At 38.9% G+C, this 21594-nt stretch overlaps 1 protein-coding gene across 9 annotated transcripts in view; it reads left to right on the forward strand.

The window, feature by feature from the left end:
* The window catches only part of LOC129775257 (mucin-12), a 553123-nt gene that overhangs the window by 474605 nt on the left and 56924 nt on the right, over nt 1-21594 (forward strand). For 8 of the 9 annotated variants that reach the window (XM_055779765.1, XM_055779763.1, XM_055779759.1 and 5 more), the window contains 3 exons: nt 4926-5051; nt 14645-14793; nt 15750-16319. In XM_055779765.1, coding sequence (XP_055635740.1) covers nt 4926-5051; nt 14645-14793; nt 15750-16319 — 845 coding nt within the window. The remainder of the gene's footprint in view (nt 1-4925; nt 5052-14644; nt 14794-15749; nt 16320-21594) is intronic. The other variant, XM_055779766.1, reaches the window with a different exon arrangement.

Here is a 21594-nt window from a genome sequence, read left to right on the forward strand (position 1 = left end):
CGTCGTCAAACCATTCGTTCCGTTGTCCTCGTTGTTCATACCCGATGACGGTCTCTGCTGTGCTGCTAATTGCTGATTTTAAGGAGTTCCAGCATTCATCGAGGGGAACAGCATCCAGTTCGTCTACCCCCGGTAACGCAGCTTCAAGACGCTGCGAATATGTTGCAGCAACGTTCGGCTCCTGTAGTCGTCGTAGGTGGTACCGTGGTGAGCGCTGGTGTCTTATGTTATTGACGACTGACAGTTTAGAACGCAGTTTGACCATCACCAGGTAGTGGTCTGAATCGATGTTAGCGCCCCGATAGGTTCTGACGTCGATGATATCCGAGAAGTGCCGACCGTCGATCAAAACGTGGTCAATTTGTGTTTCTGTTTGCTGTGGTGATCTCCAGGTGTAACGGTATTGGAGGCTGTGCTGGAAGAAGGTGCTACGTATGGCCATGTTCTTGGAGGCAGCGAAGTCGATAAGTCTTAGGCCGTTTTCGTTGGTTCGCTGATGGGCGCTGAACCTACCAATTACCGGTCTGAATTCCTCCTCCTGGCCGACCTGAGCGTTCAAATCACCGATGACGATTTTGATGTCGTGTTTTGGGCAGCGATCGTATTCACGCTCTAGCTGCGCGTAGAATTCTTCTTTATCGTCATCGGTGCTAGCTAGATGGGGGCTGTGGACGTTGATAATGCTGATATTGAAGAAGTGGCCTCTCATCCTCAATCTGCACATTCTTTCATTGATCGGCCACCAACCAATCACCCGTTTTTGCATCTCCCCCATCACGATGAAAGCTGTACCCAGCTCGTGTGTGTTGCCGCAGCTCTGATAGATGGTATATCCACCATGGAACGATCGCACCATCGAACCTTTCCAGCACACCTCCTGCAGCGCTACGATGTTGAAATTGCGGGCTCTCAATATTTCCGAAAGAATTCGGGTACTCGCAAGAAAATTGAGAGACTTGCAGTTCCATGTTCCGAGTTTCCAATCTCTAGTCCGTGTTCTTTGCGTAGGTCTAGTCCGATTGTCCTGTCTCGAATTTCTTTGTGAATTTTCCTGTGCGTTTTATTTTTACGGATGGCTTGCAGGGCCTGCACCAACCCCCTGTCTCGCCGGAGGACCGTCGTGCACAGCTCTTTTTAGAGTCCCCGCTGGCACGAAGACAGTGATCAGCCGCCCCTAACATGGGGATCAGACGCTGTTTTGAGCCGCACCTCCATGGTGAACAGACGCTGTATGTATATCAAATGAAAGGGATTGACAAGTAGAACACAGTTATTTATTGAAAATGCAAATCCAAAATGACCGCCACCACAAAATAGCGCCATATATATTTTTTCATATTCAAAACCTCATCAATATGGATATCAAATGAAAGTGCTCGACTAGTAGAACATAGCAGATCATGAAAAATCCAAATCCAAGATGGCCACAGTCCCCAAATAATTCATTACTTTTTAAATAGTTTCATTCAGCTTGCCCTGTTTGTATGTATGTTTGACTGTTTGTAGGATTGTCCCACAGTAATTGAAATTTGATCCCGTTCCTGATCACTGATTTATCTGAGATCTAGAACATACTTTAATTTTGCTGCCATTATAAAACTACGTATTCCATGATCTTGAAAAATTATATTTGGTCGCCGCTAAAAAATGGCTGAATGGCTTGACTTGGAGAATACACTACATTATGAACAATTTTTTGCAATCAGCTGGTGCGAGTCTGTAACTTAAGGATGATCATGATTTGAAATATTCGAATACACCTCTAGCTTTGAAAAAGGCCGATTTAGAAAACTAAACTAAACACTTGGCCCTGAGAAAACACATTCAGAAAGCCTAACTGTCATCTAGTCCCTTGTTGGATGAATGACGAATCGTGAATGCTGTGAAATCTGGGAAATCGCCTGATTGATTCGACGAGCATGGAAATCACCGAAATTTGTTCACAACAAATAGTTAGAGTTAATAATGTTAGAACTATTCCACGAAAACGAAATATGTTCTCTGATTTGGCAGCCTCAAACATACGCAAGAAACTAAATCAATTAAAAGAACTGCCGGAGCCATTTTGGCCAACACCAGAAAAGTTGCGCAGTGATTTGTTGCACCTGATTGAATTCAGATGGTAACAGGAAAAGCTATCCTGACGAGTACAAGAAGATATCGTGATACTCCAGGAGTATAAATCCCGCAGTTTTCGGCAAGGAAAAACAATTAGATCTGAAATAAATGTTTCGAAAATCTCGATCAAATAAGCGAATAATACCCTCAGCAACGTGTGAACAAGTGAAAATGTGAAGAAACGTAAATGTGGATCAGGTCAGGATCAGTTTATGAGACGATTGCCGGGCTGACTCTGTGAAGACGATCTGGCATAGATCACGCTAAAGATCACGAGTTTAATTCTCACTCCCGACATTCATCCGAAATGGAAGTAAAGTGACAAATCAGCCGAAAGTCTTAAAAGTCACTATAATACAGAAAGAAAGAAAAATGGATTGTCGGGTTGCCGTTCAAGCATTTCGGCTTACGATGGAACCACATTTGAACATAATTTACGAAGTGCATACAAAAGAAATTGTTTTTGGACAGACTCTATGCGTTCTTCGTGTGCGACAATATAAGGATTCCATACAATGCTGCAGTATTCCAAAATAGGCCTTACATATGTGGTGTATAATGTTTTTATTGTATATGGGTCCTGGAAGTTATGTGCAAAGCGTTTTATAAAGCTTAACACTCTATGTGCTTTGTTTATTACTGAGTTGAAGTGTTCAATAAATGTGAGTCTAGAGTCAAGAATGACGATTATATCTCTGACTATTCTGCATTTTTTTACAGTTTCGTTTCCAAGGGATATTACAGTATTTGGTGTTTGTTGTTTTCTGCTGAATGTTATTGCACTACATTTTTTTTGCATTAAATTGTAAGAGGCTTCTTTTACACCACGTGTAGAATACATTTATTTCATTCTGGAATGATTCAAAGTCGCTATAATTTCCAATTTCCGCGAAGAGCTTCTTGTCGTCAGCATATATGAGGGAAACTTCGATATAACGTACCCTCGTTATAACGTACCCTCGATATAACATCACTCGATATAACGTACATTTTACCTCGATATAACGTACACATTCTCAAAGTCTAAAGGAATATTTTTTTTAATATTTTTTTTTCTGAAAGAACAATAAATTTTCTGTATTTTGATACTAAAGCTTGTTTTGTACCCTTAACCAATCTCGAAATACAACTTTTTTGTGATTCCAAACTTTAATTAACAATACGAAGAGAAACATCATGAAAAAGATTGGCTTCGTCTTCTAGTTGAATTTATTCAATAACCTCACTCAAACAGCAACACAATAAAGTAATATAAGCTACGTTTCTGGGTTCTTCATTATGCTTCGATATACCGTACAATTCGATACAACGTACAATTTTGTGAGTAAAATGTACGTTATATCGAAGTTACCCTGTACATTTATACGCTTAATAATAAAGGAAATGTCATTAATGTACAAAATGAAAAGAAGAGGGCCGAGATGGGATCCTTGCGGCATTCCTGAAGTGATTTTAATGGGGTTTAAATGGTTGTTTTGGAAACGAACTATTTGTTCGCGTTCTATTAAATATGAGTTAAGCCATTTCAAAAGACCGTGTGCTATTCCTATTTTATCCAGTTTGAAGATTAATAATGGGATGTAGATTCGGTTAAATGCTTTACTAAAGTCCGTATAGAGGGCTTCTACATGTTTGCCATTGTCCATTGCATTTAGTAAGATGGTGACGAATTCTAATAGGTTAGTTGATGTGGAGCGGCATTTGAAAAAAACCGTGTTGTCAACATGCAATTCGACTTTTTACTTGTTAAAAGATTTTTTCATTAATAATTGATTCAAATAATTTAGGAATGCAAGAGATAATAGCAATGCCACGGTAATTAATATTCCAGTTTTTAAAGACATATTAAATAGGAGATGAAGAGGATGCGTAAGTAGGGGAGGCGATCTGGCGTAGTGGTAACATCCATACCTCTCACGCAGAGATCACGAGTTCAATTCTCACTCCCGACATTCTTCCAAAAATGGAAGTAAAAGTGATGAACCAGCCGAAATGTGTTGAAAGTCACTATAATAAAGAAAAAAAAAAGGATGCGTAAGTTTGTCAGCCAGCCAATTCAGTGGTTTATGTATTTCCTGATGTGTGATATTGTTCACCGATATGTTGTTGGAAAATTCCGGTAGAAATGAAAAGTACTTTCGGTCACGGTTTTGCTCGGAGAATGTGGTATAGACTTCCTGAATTTATTTTATGTGTTTCTTTTTTTTTTCATTTTTAAACTTCATTTGGTCGTTGGTAATACACGAACTGATATTGCAGAACAAAATAAGACGATTTGATTATTTTGTTCTGCAATATCAGTTCGAGTATTACTTAAGATAATTATTTGTGAAAGACGTCTATAGATGGTCATTTCTCGAAATTGTGCGTCAATCTAAGTTGAACAACTTAGTTTCGTTGCTCCCTCTGGACATAACGCTTCAGTGCTCATTTTATGATCGTCGAAAAATTAAAATAACTGATGATGATCGGTCTATTTCCCAAAAAAGAAAAGCTGCGTAGCGCACGTTCAAATAAAGCAACCAAATTGTAAATCAGTGCATTATATCTGTTAATTGGAGCACTCCACAATTAATTTAGCTATTAGCCACAAATAGAACGGATAAAATAAGCCAAAAACAGTCGAACAGTCGTGCGTGAGCGGATATACCACACCGAAAACAGCAATCGAATCGCTAAATTTTACGCTCTGAACACCATTCCAAATTAGAAGAAAACTACGCCTCAATAAATATCAAATCAAACCAAGTAAATATACCTAATTGCACCGAACTGAACCCTACACTCTCTTTCATGTCTCGTTTCAGATGCGGCGCCTCCCAGCGCTACTTCTATCTTGAGGTTGGCCGCAGCTCGAAGACCGGTGCCGGGGAGATATGGATGGAAGCCCAGGATGCCATCATCGCCCACAACATGCACACAACGATTATGAAGTAAGTATGGAGTGATCATTACCGTCACTGTCGGCAGGAGATCTCGTCTCGAAAAGCTCGCTGGGGAAGTTGGAACGAAACAGAAGAAGTGCCTCTCGTAATTAAATTATCATAATTTCCGAATGATGTGTGCGGTGCGAATGTGTGTGTGGGGAGTTGTATATAATTTATGAGGTTAACAATAAGTGTAAGCAGCCAAAAACAAGCGTGGAAGCCAAATAGGGCAATAATCATAATTGAGTTACAAGTAGCTTCACGCTCGGGTGAGAAAAGCCGGGGGTTTGCAGTTCTCGGTGTTTATATCCTTTCCGTCGTCGTGTTCCTGCTCCGTCAGTTCAAAACGGAGAAGTATAATCTTTAGGCCAACAATAAAACAACGTGAATGACAGCAAAAAACATCGCCGCCCGGAGACAGAAGAAACCGAGACAGAGAGAGAAGAGCTACACTAAATATCATAATAATAATAACCATCATCATTGAAACTGCCTCGCCGAGGTGGGTGCAATGAGTGGTGTGGCCAGGAGGGATATACGCGCGCTTACGTACTCTCGTTGTTGTCCTTCGGTTGTCTCAGGCCGAATAATTGCATGCTTCCGGAGAGAGAGGAAAGCCTCCGCTTCTGTCCTCCTTCCGAGTGTTCGGTACGCGGTGGAGTTGATCGGAAGCATTTTTTGGTGAAAATGCCTTACGCTTCAAAAGCGAATAATTATATTCAGATTTTTCATAAACGTTCTACTAATAGCAATATTCTAAATCTAAATACCCGCAACTTGGTCTTAACACCACCCATCGAATTCTGTGCAACAATTGCGTCATCTTTCGTACACACATTAATCCACTCTTTCTTCAAATCCTGATCGTTTTTGAAGACCTACCCTGTTTTCAGAGCTTGCCTGGGTGATTATGAAACCCAGAATAATTCTATTCGGTTTCGAGTAATGGCCAAATGCCAAATCCGTCCAAAACAAAGTATCACCTTCGTAGGACCTGGGGAAATGCAGCAGGTGCTTCTAGAGGCATTTCTCTTTAAATATTTCGCCGTTGATTTGCCAGACTGTGACGAAAATTTTACACTCTAAACTAGTTTCAGGGGGTCTCCGTAGCCACATTGGTTGCGCGTTCGCTTAGTAAGCGATCGATCGTGAGTTCAAAACTCAGGGCCCTCATTGACCATCTTTGTGTTGTTACAGAATAGCTACGTCCACGCAACAATCATCAGCGATGGAGATCGATCCACGGTCGATATAAGATCGATTCATCCATACAACTGCTCTGCTCTGCAAGACACATCGGGCTACTGTTCTATAAATAACTCAACAATGATCAATCAACTGTCTCCGCTGTCCGGTGGTCCAATTGGATAATGGAAGAACAGACAGAATACTCTTACGCCTAAATGGCTACTGTGTGAATGTACCAAATGTAATGGTATAGAAGGAATACTGGCGAATGGCAACTGTGTAATGTGCTAATTATAGATATGATAACCATGTGATATGTACACGATTAAAATTCGGCTCTGTTACAGCTAAAATGCTAATGAGCCTTAAATAACTAAATGGGATAAAAAAAAACTAGTTTCACCCAGAATTTCATGAATTTTTATCCATGCAGCTAAACTTTAAACACATAACAAAATGGTGCATTTTTTCATTCAGCATACAATTTAAGCATTCAACTATCTAAGTTTGAAAATAGTAACTATAATTTAGACCTCTTAGAAAAAAAAACATAATTGTTCCATATCTGGCTTTTCGCCTTCAAAGTAGACCCCTTCTAGCCGCGATATATCTCAATGGCATTATCAGTAACGAAACGGTAATTCAATCAACTTGAAAAATCCAAGCGATAATGTCCAAATTGGAAAAAAAAGTCAACCGGAGCTAAATAATGTTTGGCTTGCTTTAAGCCAGAACTTCGGACACGGTGTGTGCGATAATACCTAATAGTGGTACAGAATTCGTTTTTTCCGAAAATTTGGACCAGATAAATATTGATAGTAAACAGCCACTATTACCTCGAATGTTGATAGACTTCGACGTGGGTTTTTTTTTTCTTTTCGGCTCAATTGGAAGGCACCATTTCAAAGCTTCTTATGTCAGATTTTCAGAATTTAATACTTATATTTAGGTTCATACTTCGAACTCAAATAATCATTGATTATCAATTCAAATTTCTGATTTCGAATACATCCTGATTCATTTGTCGGATAGGAGATTCTTGTTAATTGCTGATTGTAAATTTCAAAAATCAAACTTCTTATTCTGGGCCTTACCTGAATTTCAGGTTCCAAATGTCGATTCTATGTTCAAATCGATATTCGCTTATCTGATACCAGATAATTAACGGAGAATCAGATTCCAATAAAATTTTTGTGATTCATATGATTTCAATGTCTGATTCCGTGTACCCTAGATTATGGTGACATAATGGTGACAGGTGACATGTTTTTTTACGCGGATTTTCCAATTAACGCGGCTTTTTTACGCGGATTTTCGAATTGGTTTGGTTGCGCGTTCGCTTAGTAAGCGATCGATCGTGAGTTCAAAACACAGGGTCCTCGTTGACCATCTTTGTGTTGTTACAGAATAACTACGTCCACGCAACAATCATCAGCGATGGAGATCGATCCACGGTCGAAATAAGATCGATTCAACCATACAACTGGTCTGCTCTGCAAGACACATCGCGCTGTTGTTCTATAAACAATTCAACAATGATCAATCAACTATCTCCGCTGTCCGGTCCAACTGGATAATGGAAGAACAGATAGAAAACTCTTACGCCTAAATGGCACCTCTGTAAATGTGTACCATATGCAAATGGTATAGAAGAGAATACTCTAACGCCGAAAAATGGCAACTGTGTAGTATGCCAATTATAGATATGATAAACATGTGACATGTACACGATTAAAATTCGGCTCGGTTACAGCTGAAGTGCTAATGAGACTAAAATAAACAAAAAGGAATAAAAAAACTGCGAAGCGTTATATTGATAGAGTCAAATTATTCACAAAAAAAGTTACTTTATGTTTTTGAGGTCGTTAACATTTCCTCCGAATTCTAATTTTTCGATTTTCCAGGAAGGGTTTTTCTCTTAATGTCAATATTAGATGGCAAATTTATTTTATTTATTCTTATCAACGGGTACAATTATGCCCTAATGACGATCACTTACAGAACTTACATTTTACTTGTATATATATGAACGTAAAAAAAAATTAATCGCTAATAGCAGTGGCTGTAATTGCGGAGGTGTATCGTTTTTTAAGTAATGCGCGAGACAATGCGAAATCGAAGAAACGACTGTAGCAATTGAACTCACAGCACATGCTCGACCAAGGCTCATTGTAGCCATAGTTTGTGTTAGAAAACGGTATTTGAAGGAAACTGTGAGACCTCAGGTTTCTTGTTTGCACGTTGGAATTAACCTTCTGCAGAAGCTCTGGACAATCAATATGTGACAATATCAAATCTGATATAAAGCAGGTTTTGGAAATCCTTCGACGATCATGCAGTGTTTCTATTCCGATAAGTTTGCAGCGATTTTCATAGCTGGGGAGATTATGAGGATTACTCCACGGTAAACGGCGAAATGCAAACCTCATGAACTTCCGCTGGACAGCACACGTAGAATACCGTTTTGGTAGTAGGGTGCCCAAACAATGGAGCCGTACTCCAATAATGAGCGGACCAGGGCACAGTATAAAGCTTTTATGCAATAAATGTCCCTAAAATGTTTGGTCGAGCGAAATATAAAGCCAAGTGCTTTAGATGCTTTAGAAATTATGTATGCGTTATGCTCGCGAAACGTAAGCCTTGAGTCCAGTATGATTCCTAAGTCCTTAACACAGTCAACACGTTGTAGAGTTATGCCTTTAAGCTTATAAACATAATAAGCTGTTGAACGTTTACGAGGAAAGGATATTATCGAGCATTTGTTTGGGTTCAAAATCATCCTGTTCGCGTCACACCACGCAGCAAAGGTATTTATTTGTGTCTGAAGAATCTCAGCATCAGCTTCACATTCAATCTGATGGTACAGTTTGAAGTCATCCGCATATGATAATTTCTGGCACTCAAGAGAGAAATTGATGTCGTTGAGGTAATGTAAGAAAATATATGGACCGAGATGACTTCCTTGAGGAACTCCTGAAGTAACCCGAAATAGCGAGATAGTGTCACCAATTTTCACTGAAATTTTTCGGCCTGTCAGATATGATTGCATTCAACCCAGAAAAGAACCACTGAAGCCAAGACATTGAAGTTTGGCGATTGTTATCTGGTGATTTATTGAATCGAAAGCTGCTGAAAAATCAGTGTATATCGCATCGATTTGTTGACGCGACTGTAGAGCCCGTGTTATTGAAGATGTGTAAACGATCAAATTCGTTGATGTGGATCGATTGGGATAGAATCCATGTTGCTCTTGGACTATGTAGCTTTTACAGTAATGAGAAATGCAATCCAGTATAATTATTTCGAACAATTTCGAAACCGCGCATAAGCAAGCAATTCCTCGATAGTTTTTACATCCTTTTTGCAACCCTTCTTGAAAACAGGGAATATGAAAGAATTCCTCCATGTTTTCGGAAAGATGCCACATTGGATGGAGCAGTTGAATATGATGCTTAGTGTTTGAGACAAACTTGTCGAGCACTTCTTCAGAATAATGGCGGGAATGCCATCAGGTCCAGGATTTGTAGGCTGTTTCAGCTTACTGCATGCTGCGTCCACGATATTGGGACTGATCATAGGAGGTGTTACAGGCGAGTTAAACTGGGGTGTGTTATTAACTGCAGCGGTGATTTGATCATGATCAAGGTACTCTTCCACTAAAACGCTATTGAACTGAACTCGAAACAGTTCGCAGATATCTTCTCTATCGAAGCTCCAATGTTGTCGCGCACCATTACAGTCGGTAGTCCGGACTCTCTCCTTTGGTCATTAATAAATGACCAGAAACGTTTCGGGTTGCTTTTCAATGAAGATTGCATGCGGTCCTGATATTTGCCGAATAATGAACTGTTCAGGCGTTTATAATTGTTGTTAGCTATTGCATAACGTGCTTTCCACAAAATACATCTATTTTTAGAATATTTTTTTAAAACGAATCGTTTAGTTGTTTTTAAGCGTTTCAACTGATAATTTGACCAAGGTGGATGAAGGGTTGTACGATTCTTTTTTTTCGGAACAAATTGGTCGATGGCGTAGAGCAACACATGAGAAAAGATTAGAGTAGCTGCCTCTAAATCTGAGTAGTCTAAAATTTCGTTCCAGTTCATGCTCAAGAAAAATCTATTCATTGATGAGTAATTAGCTTTCCTATAATAGTAATATACTGATTCTATCGTGCGTGTGAATTCGGCTGGATGTCAAACACGTAACGAAATGAGAAGCGGAGGGTGATGAATACACGATTTCACCAGAGGAGAGGGCGCCTCAATCACAGCTACGCACGGTATGATTTCGGTACTGGTAAAGCATAGATCGAGAATCCGATTATTTTCATTAGGAACTCCATTTGTTTGGCATAACCCAGCAGAACTGAAACTGTCTAGAAGATGCACGGTTTGGCGATTCATGGTTGACCGTACAGTATCAGGATAGAAGTATTTCGAAGAACTATTGATCCAGCTAATGCCCGGTAAATTGTAATCACCAAGCAGGAGAATGTTGTAATTAGGTTCCATTTGTTCGGTTATCCAGCCAAGCGATGAAATATGCTGATCGATCACTGATGTTTCGTTGGTTAGATCGGGTGGAATATATGCAACTCCGATAAAGGTGGTGTAGAAGCGAAGTGGAACAGCAACCCAGATCTGTTCTATAAACTGTCCATTGGGAGGAAACAATTCACGTGCATTGAGCTTTGAGTTAATGGCAAGAACAACTCCGCCACCATCAAGACGAAAAACGTCGTAAAATGGCCCGAAAATTTGTTTCGACAAAGTATTACCATTAAGCCATGTTTCAGTGAAAGCGATGCAATCGTAAGAGGTACCGGAGCAAGCTTGATAATAATTCGAAATAATGGTTGCTGCCATTATTTACAAATAATGGAACACATTGAGCATGTTCTGAGAACGCTTTGGGAACCAAACGATTTAGGCGCGACAGAACCGCACGATAGCAGAACAACAACTGACAGTTTATCCGGGTGAAGAAAAAAACCCTATTGATTGAGTGCCCTTTTTGTTTTTTATTCGCTTGTGTATGATGATGCAGTACTGTTGTATAGTATGGGTATATGAAATTTTTTAACATGAAACAAAAAAGTAAGAACTGAAATGAAACATTATTATTTCAGAGAAACGAAAATATAAACATATCTCGTTCGTTCAAACCCTCCTTACAAATATCATTAGTGCAGTAATGACACCCGACTTAGTCTTCTGACGCTGTCTTGCCAAGTCGCTGTCAGTTGGAAATTTAGGGGGAATTTGGGAACGATTATTACTTGCTTAACAGCGAAAACGAACAAATCTTCCAAAGTTCTCATATCAATTTCACTTGGGTTCCCTCATCCATTCTGCTAAATAGCAAAGATTCAGATCTTTCAATTCGAGCTTTTTGTCTGTATTGAGATGTCCGTTATTCTACAGAATCGAATACCGACCAACCATCCATAATAAAATCTGTGTTTTTTGTCTCAAAAAATCTATTTATTTGAGTTTTTTCTCAGAAAATCTACTCTCTTGTCTACTCTCAGCCACCACAGCAAAGAAGTATAGTAATATTATAATTTATGCAACAATGTATCAGATATTAGGTTGGGGAAGAAGAAATGTCGAATATTGTCAATATATGGCAACACTTAAACATATCTTATGTTGTACTTATCGCATCGGGTCATACTATACGGCTATTTGAAGACGACAATCTGTGCTACAAGTGTCGTTTTGACATTGTTGTGATTGTCCTTTCCAGTCTCAAGTTATAGCGCGTCAAAGATGGAGTCCACCAAGCAAGAAATTCGCCATATTTTACGTTTTCACTACATGCGAGGTAAAACTGCAACGAAGGCGGCCGAAAAAATTCGTGTAGTTCATGGAACCGATACTGTAACGATTCGCACAGCACAGCGTTGGTTTGATCGATTTCGTTCTGGTGTAGTGGCTGTCGAAGATACACCCCGTATTGGTAGGCCAATCGTCGTGGAAACCGATAAAATCGTTGAAATCATCCAAGTAGACCGGCATGTGAGCACTCGCTCGATTGGCCTATGGGTATAGACCATAAAACCATTTGGAACCATTTGCAGAAGATTGGATTCCAAAAAAGCTGGATGTATGGTTGCCACACGAGTCTTTTAGACCGAATCAACGCCTGCGATGCACTGCTGAAACGGAACGAACTCGACCCATTTTTGAAGAAGATGGTGACTGGTGATGAAAAGTGGATCACGAACGACAACCTAAAGCGAAAAAAGTCTTGGTCGAAGCGCGGTGAGCTGGCCCAAACCATCGCCAAGCCAGGATTGACGGCCAGGAAGGTTTTGCTGTGCGTTTGGTGGGATTGGAAGAGAATCATCCACTATGAGCTGCTCAACTATGGCCAGACCCTCAACTCGGTTCTCTACTGTGAGCAGCTTGACCGTTTGAAGCAGGCGATTGACCAGAAGCGGCCAGAAATGATCTATAGGAATGGTGTTGTTTTCCACCAGGACAACGCTCGGTCTCACACATCTTTGATGACCCGCCAGAAGCTACGGGAGCTCGTATGGGATGTCCTATTGCACCCACCGTATATCCCGGACCTGGCTACAAGTGATTATCATCTCTTTCGGTCCATGCAAAACGCTCTTGGTGATACTAAGTTGGCCTCAAAAGAGGCTTGCGAATACTGGCTGTCGGAGTTTTTTGAAAATAAGGAGGGGGGAATTTATAAGGGGGGGGGGGGGTTTAATAAAGTTGCCTTCTAAATGGCAACAAACTTGCGAACAAAACGGCTTAAATTGGATAATTTTAAGTATGTTAAATAAAGCGTCAAATTTCGATCAGAAAGACGACATTTTTTTCCCCAACCCTATATGTATGTATTTTTCCAAATGAGTTTTAATGTCTTGTGAACTTAATCACGAACCAAAACGGTGCTATTATGAATAATAGATAATGGTACTCAGTATAAACAAAAATGTCATCCGTGCTCAAGGAAAGGATTAATGGAAAACTCCTTGTATTGCGGCACCGTATCATTGTAAAGAGCATTATTTTGTATGTTCAAACTGAAAGATAAAAGGCGAAAGACGCCAAACTATTCATTTTTGTGATACATGCGAAAGATACACGAAGAAGAATTATAGCAAATATTGTTGATCATAAACATAAAAACATTGTTTAGTAAATCCTTATCAGAAGTTTACAAAAAAATTAAGGAATCTTGTTCATCTTTCATAATCTAACAAAGTTTTATATCATTGCTTTAACATGTAAAAAAAAATGCGCTCAGTACGACACACATGTCGAAATTCAATACGACCACAAAGAGTTAAATTTATAAGTTCAATCTTGAATCATAATCTTAGCTTGTTATAAATTCGACGATGTCGGTGGTATCCACGTAAAAATTCGTGTTCACTGTGCTTTAGTAGGAAAAAGATAAGCAGTGTTATTTATTTATTGTAAAGCTAGCCGATGACGCAGACTTTAGCATCTTTTCGCCTTAGATTGAACATGAGAAAGCAGTACTACTCACTATATATGAATGCCAAAATGACTCTCACTCAGACTGATTCGAATGCTATATGAATGAAATTGGTGAGTTGGGAGAAATATTATTGAGATCAAACCGTAACTAATATTTGATTGTTCTTTTGGAAAATCTGTAAATCTGTATGAAAACCAAAAAAAAACTGTAATCTGTATCTACAGATTCTTGGTTTCAAAAAGTCTGAAAAATCTGTATAAATACAGATTATTCTGTAGATATGGTAACCCTGCCAACCATCGATTTGATTGACAACCGACCAATCAGTTAGGAGGCATCCGAGTCGCGCACGCCATGAAGGCGGCAGCCACACGCACCCCAACGGGCCCATTATTGCTAAACGACGCGTAAAATCGAGGAATACTGCTGCGGAAATGTGCCAATTTTCCACGATGGCCTGGCGGCACGCACCATTTTCATATTCCGACATCGTCGTCGTTAGTTAGCGTTATTTGCGACGGTTTCGGACGCCGAAATTGGTGCGACAAGGTTATCGGAGTCGGACAAGGTTGATCGATTATGAATTCTCTGCTTCCGTGGTGTTCGGTATCCGAGCAGTGAAGGACTTTTGCGTATTTACGTAAATATGGTGAATTGAGACGCGCTCAATTCACAGTGAATGAAAAATGACACAATCTCATGGATCAAATTTTGATGATTTCTCATCCAACTTGTTTTCATTCGAGTTGTTTATGGATATTAAAAGTAATCCATCATTTATGCCGATCATCGTTTAAGGGAATGAGTTTGTTTGAGTGTTTGAAAATCTGGCAAATCAAAGCACATCGAACAAATAAAAGTAATGTTGAGAGTCACTTGTCATTTTCTTCGATATCAAGCAAAATGCAAAAGGCATGATTTTATATTTTTTCTCTTTCCAGATCCGCCAAAAGCAAGGACGGTGACAGCCTTGGACCCATCCAGCGGAACCGTTCCTCGTCGGCGAATGCAGCCTCCAAGCCAACCCAGATGCTAGTGCGCCGCCAGACGCACACCGGCCAGAAACCGATCAACTGTTCGCCCTCTGGTGGTGAGTTTGCACAAGTTCAGATCATCCAGTTTTATTACACTATTTTACCAGCCCTTAGAACACACTCTTTCTCTGTCATTTCCTTCCGTTCGAATACCACATACACACACTTACCTCTCCACTAGGGAGACCTAGAGTAGACTCTTAGCTCTAAACGAGAACAATATTGCGTTTGGTTGTTTTACATTTATTTATCTATTTTGTTACGATTTCCAACGCAACGCACAACATTCACCCTTTGTTACACACACTTTCCGTTTGAATATTACCATCATAAGTTACGTTTAGCTGGCAAACAAAAAGTAGAATGTAATTAATCACGGTTTTTCTAGTGAATAGTTTCTAATCCAATGTAGGTGATGTTGTGATCATTAGTTTTCTATCAGTTTTTTTTTCTCAATTTGGTGCTACTTACTCTTGTGAATAGATTTCATTCTGTTTAGAACTATTTTTTGTTTTATCCATTGTTTGTTTCAGTAGCGCGACGCACAGTAGTGGTTTGAAATCATATTTTCACTAATTTGCCTCTAAGTTCGTATTTCTTTTTCCTGTGTCCATCACAAACAAAATTTTCATTGAACGAAAAAAAATAAACACCACTTTCCGTGGAGCTCGTTATGTTTGGAGCCGCTCACTTTTAGTGGACGTTTGTTTCTGTAGATATGAGTTATGCCATGAAGAATTGGTTGCAAATTGATACAGTTTGAAAAGGTAGTGGATTTGGTAGTTTCAGTTCATTTCCTCGTTAGGTTTTAAGTTGGTATTATTTCGTTGTTTTTTTTCATTTTCTGTAAATAAACGCAAAGCCAAAGTTTTAGGTTTATAATTTGCTGGCAGTTTAGGCTATACACGCGGCAAAGCATTCAAAAAGCAATACCGGAATTAAACCATAACCCTTGTACTCATTGGAATCGAACTAAAAGTATTAATTAGTTTAATTTTGCTGCATCTTACAGAAGATAAAAGTTCCCTACATGCATCCCATGCACAGAGTTCTGAGTCTTCCTCGTCGGCCACTAGCACTAAAACAGTAGTTATGGTCCCACAAAATCCAAATTCCAGTCAAAATTTGAAAGCCAATCAAAACCAACAAGTAAATCTGGATAAGCTATGCACACCTGTTACCTCTAGTCCTGCTAGTACGAGTCACCATCCAGTTGCCGGTCGAAGCCAGACGATGGGTGGATCCCCCGGCGGCCCTATCCTACCACCTTCCCACCACTGCCCTTCCTATCCATCGCCAACCCCATCCTACTGCAAGAGTTCCATCAAAAAGCCCAAACTTGATCCACCCCAGGAGGAAGAAGGTAGTGCATCTTCCCCCTCCTCGTACGCCTCAATCCGCCAACCGATAGCCGCCGGGGTGGCTTCCACTCAACCGGTGAAGCTGGCCCAACCCACTGGAGTCCCTGTAGGTGTTGGTGTCGCTGGAACGCTCCCATCCGCCAGCACTGCCAGTGTGTGTACTAGCGCATCCGGCAGCACAACCATCACAACCACTGAGTTTCCGTCTCCGACTGATCATGGTACGACACTGTTTTATCGCAACTCTATCGGTACTAGCCTTTATTACGTTTTTTTTTTGTTTTACTACCTTCATTTCAAACTCCTCCCGTTTAACACCTTGCGTTTTCTTTTGCATTCTCATCGTTCATCGTTCATTGTTCTCCATTTGTATGTTCCGTCGTGAGATCGAGACACGCGAAGCCTACTGAAACACGTATCGGTGCAGTGATTCGGTTTATTTGCGCCTTGAAGCGGTCAACACTATTGGTTCTCGCGTGCACTGCACCGGCATGGTCAGACTAGGCAGTGTCTTTCCGCAGTCGTTTAAGAATCGTTCTGGAGTGAAATGACAGATGCTTAACAGATATGCATACTTAGTGTACGAATTGTAGACTTCCCCTTTTATTACACCATGACTTTTTCTCATTTCATTTCACGTGTTGAAAAGAAATACCAAGGGTAGGGGTAGTGGGGGCAAATTGGTCACTGGGGCCAAAGTACTCACCGGCTTGTTTGGTAGTATAACTATTGACTATAGATGCCGTATTGATAGTCATCTTTTGTTTGAAGAATTTAATGACTTTTGAGTCACCCGGTACTTCAGTACTTCAGTACCAGTACCAGTAATGTCGCATGTCAAAATATGAATGAAAACAGAAATTGCTCTCTCGATATTGATATATTGGACAAATCATCAGTTTGGACGACTGTTAATATATTCTATGAGAGGTGAAAAGATATTTTGTTTATTCTCAACGATTGATTGGCATAGAAATTACTTTGATGGTTGGGGGCAAACCGGTCATCAGGTATGGGCAAAATCGCATCGAAATTCGTTCAACAACAACATTCACAGATAAAACACACCCTTATATTCTCCGTTTATGCCTCAATTTATTTGAGACAGAAAACATTCACCTATCATCTTCGCAAAATTCATTCTCGAGGAAAAATATTGTTTCGATTCCGCTCATCTATTCTCAGAGAATTTTGCATTCCCTCATTTGCCTCTCGGCATGACGTCAGATGGTGAGAGAATCGCATTGGAAACTTTTGCTTGAGCCAGCGAGTGTCTCTGTAAAATCATTCGTTATACACTCAAATAACAATCATTGAGCCTCTATCGCGGTAGTAAAATATAGGTAGAAAGTTGAAATCGAGTTGTTTCCTGTGCACTATTGCAATGACTTTTTTTTTGCTTCTAGCATGAAACGATCTAAACCAACGCAAAAGACCATATTAACGCAAGTGGTGAGCGGGATGGTAGATTGATGTGCACTCAAATGCTGAGAAGCAAAAGAGTACAAGGGAAAATGAAATCATACATACACGCAGATTGAGTCTATTTTGACGCACTCGTGATTTTGTTTCGTGCGATCCTTCCAAAGGAATATTCATTCATTGAATGTTGTTTAACACTCTCTGTTTTGTTATATTCATTTTCGATCCCGAATGAAGATGATCGGATAGTGTAAAATGATTCATCGGGCCATCTCACGATTGCTTGCTGCATTCTTTTCGCCATGATAATTCCAAGCAGATACAAGAGTGATTTATAATCAGGTGTGCAGAAATGAGCGAGTGAACTTTTCCATACTTGCCGGTCATAGGTAAATAACGACTTACAATGTTCTGTTTACTAAAGCTGATATACTTCATCACATTCTGTTCTTGAAGAGATTCCTTTTGTGGTTTTGATCCTGGAAAAATATGCCACTCAAACTAAACCAAGCCTCATTATGCAGAACATTATGTGTTTCTTACTACGTTTTTGTATACATAAGAAAATATAAATTGAGACTCTAGGTGAATAGGCCAAGCTTATTTCATACATATACCTTCCACATCAAATTTGATTTGAACAAATTTGGACCAAAAAACACATAAATCTATCCCATTTAGCTTGATATGTGCGAGTAACCACTTTATCTTCAAGCAAAAAAAAAAGATCGATTTTTGACTTTTTTTTTCTAATGAAAAAATATACTATTTCGAATTTTTATAATAAAAGCCGTTTTCTATCTTGAACAACAATGAGTTGAACTATAATATTCATCGAAAAATGGGGATTGAAGCGATATGCGGACGCTGGATGGGAATATTCCTTAGGTTGACCACTATGCCCCCACTTACAAAGATTACTCATTTCGCGGAATCTTTGTCCCATATTTGGTCAGAACTCAGGATCGTTCTCACTGCAGCGTGGCGCGAGAGCGATTTTGGCGGAGCGTGCATCGCGCGTTTATTCGTTTACCTTTGATTGTGTGTGTTTATACCGATGTGTTCTCACTGAGCCGCCACACATGTATGTCATGATTCTGCTAACATAAGCAGTAAAATTGTCTGAGTTGATACGGAAATTATAATATTTTTGTGATTGAGGGGATAATGGAAAATTGTTTCTTCCTAATCCAGTTACATATTCGCTGTACAATTTTTTTGTATGAAAATACTGTGAATCAGATTTTTTGTCTCGCTTTATTACAGAGACTTTCAACAGTAGGCTGGTTCGATTTTGCTGCGAATCACAACATACTCGTGTAAAATGTGTGTAAAACATTTAAAATTACGAAATTTGATAATTTACTCTTTAGCAGTTTTTTTTTGCTCCGAGGTTTAAGTGGTTTTGCCGCAATTAAAATTTGCAAACTTTCCAATAAAATGCCAGCTTTAACAAAGGCTGCTCGCTGGTTGGAGCGATACTGTAACAGAAATCGCAAATTACATATTTTATACTCTCGCCCGGTGTGCCATGTTCTCGGTCGACAAATACGCAGTGGCATAAAAACAAGCAGCATATTTGTTTGTAATGGTGCGCGTAAGTGTCTTTTAAATGTTGATATCTTGCTGGCGGAACGTTTATCACTTTATCACTATATGGCCGAAACGTAAAAATGTATTCCACAACGCGTAGCGTAGCGGTTTTCTAAAATTTGGAAAATTGGCCAAAATTCCGGCTTTATGACTTTTCTAATGTTTTTGTAGCATAATCGCCACTTAAAATTTTCATATAAATTAACACGTAAAAAACAAATTCTAGCCAAATCGATCACATCGATTCTGGAATAAATATGCCGTCAGGCGAAACAACAAGGTTTCGAGAAAAACGCGATTTTGTTTACCTTTACTACGATGCGTTGTAATGAATGACCCCATATTTATCGTTATAACTTTGTAAAAGGACCAAATATGTGAAAAAAAATTGACACAATATTTGTGATACCCGAAAATGTAAAAAGAAAAAAAAATATTTTTCGATTTTTCAGGTCGGGTCCCTTTGAGGTTGTTACATTTCTTTTCTCACTAGAGTAGATGTCGGTTTATATAATCGAATATCTGCAATTACAATTCAGTAACTCTGTATCGAATAAGGGGCTGTCCACATACCACGTGGACAACTTCAGGGGGGGTAGGGGGTAAAACAATGTCCACGCTTGTCCAGGGAGAGGGGGGAGGGGGTATAGATCGAGTCCACGTGGACAGGAAGAATTTTTTTTTAAATACAACCACCTATACATTGAAAATTAATTTAAATAACACATATTCAAGAATTTATAAACTCTACGTATAATCGTATTTTTTCTCATATAATCTTCAGTGTAATCTGTATCATAAAAATATCTCACGTAAACTGTTAATGACCAAGCTTTTTCCTGTGGTCGAACTTTTATAGTTACGGGGTATGCATAGACACTCATAGTTCAAAACTATAAGAATTAAACGATTTCATGATAATCGTAAATGATTTTTCATCAAATATAATTTTCTATACACTTTGTTATATCTCGAGAACAGTTAGTCTTAGGATAATAATGTCTGTAAAGTTTTTCAGTTTTGTTCTCCATTTTTTTTTTAGAATTGCATGTGAAATAATTATACCAAAGTATTTTATTTTAATCAATTTCCACTAGTCGTCAAAAAATGGAGCCAGTGTTCTGATAAAAATATACGTGGAATTAGGTAGCTGATTCGGAATATTTCAGGGGGTGATAGAGGATCATATTTGATAAAAAATTCTACGCATTTGGTCAATTCTCAACTAGAGTTGTTGAACTTTTCTTGAGTCGAATTTTATGTCTTGAACTGACTCTAATTTAAAAAGTACGCTACTTAGAATAATTATGCTACTCATTTGAAAGATAGAAACATTTTGCGTAGAATGCAGTTGTAAAACATTTAAATTAATTGAACCAAGATATAGATAAAACTTAAATTTTTGTGCTTTTATAGGTTTTCATAAATTTTCCAAAAATGCATGATAAACTGGATTGTTTCTTTCAAACAAATTGAAGCTCTCCAACCATTTTACAATTCTTTCCTTGACACTACACTGTTATCCTTCTTGTTATCTTGTAAAAATTCAAATGATTCACAACATAATTTATGCACAATTTTCTCAAATGAAAGCAATTTAATCGTGCTAATATTTCGAATCGATCGGAATACAGAATAGGGGTGGTAGTTTTACCCCGCGAGCATTTTGAAAGCCATCTAGACATTCAATGAAGAATGGTCAATAAGCAGTTGAAAAATTAAAATAATATACATTGAAAATATTTCTAATACGCTATTAGTATCCTCTGAAAATTCCCGGAATTATTGCGGAAAAGGTTTCGCAATGCGAAATTCGCATTGCACTGATGACTTAAAGTGAAGCGAATGAGTAAATGAATCGACTTTTCCTGTGACCAATCGTACTCCGAAGTGAGCAAAAAAAACTACACTCGGCAAATCCACTCGATATCCATAAACCAGAAGTATGTAGTTTGAAGATGCTGAATTTTTTGTCTTCATGTCATGATTTATATCGAAAGTGCAGGCGTTTCGAATCACTTAGAAATTTCGATCCAATCAAATCTTTTATCAAATTAAGATCTTTAGATATCAGTGCACGGTCTCTTTTCTTTTCTTTTCTTGAAATTCTTTTCAATTTCTTTTCAATTGAAAAATCTATGCATATAAAATTGTTCTGCTTGTTTCTGTGCGCCTCATAAACTCGAATAGTTCGCCACTGATGGAGCTCATATTATGACACAATATAAAATCCACTTCAAGGATTGTTGTTGCAAACTTCGTCCCGCCCAAAATTTGTTTTTTTTATCAATACCTTCAAACATTCACGTTTTCTTCCTAAGCGCAAGTTCATGAGTCCAAACGCAGAACTGTTCATTGATTGATCTTCTAATCGACCCCGTTGAATTTACCTTTTACTAAAAAAATCCTAGTACTTCTCCCAAAACTCATCATTATAATATCAGATTATTTTCAGACACAATTCTCGTTCAAGATTTTTCA

Source organism: Toxorhynchites rutilus, chromosome 3 (genome assembly GCF_029784135.1).
Source record: "Toxorhynchites rutilus septentrionalis strain SRP chromosome 3, ASM2978413v1, whole genome shotgun sequence".
Lineage (NCBI taxonomy): Eukaryota > Metazoa > Arthropoda > Insecta > Diptera > Culicidae > Toxorhynchites > Toxorhynchites rutilus.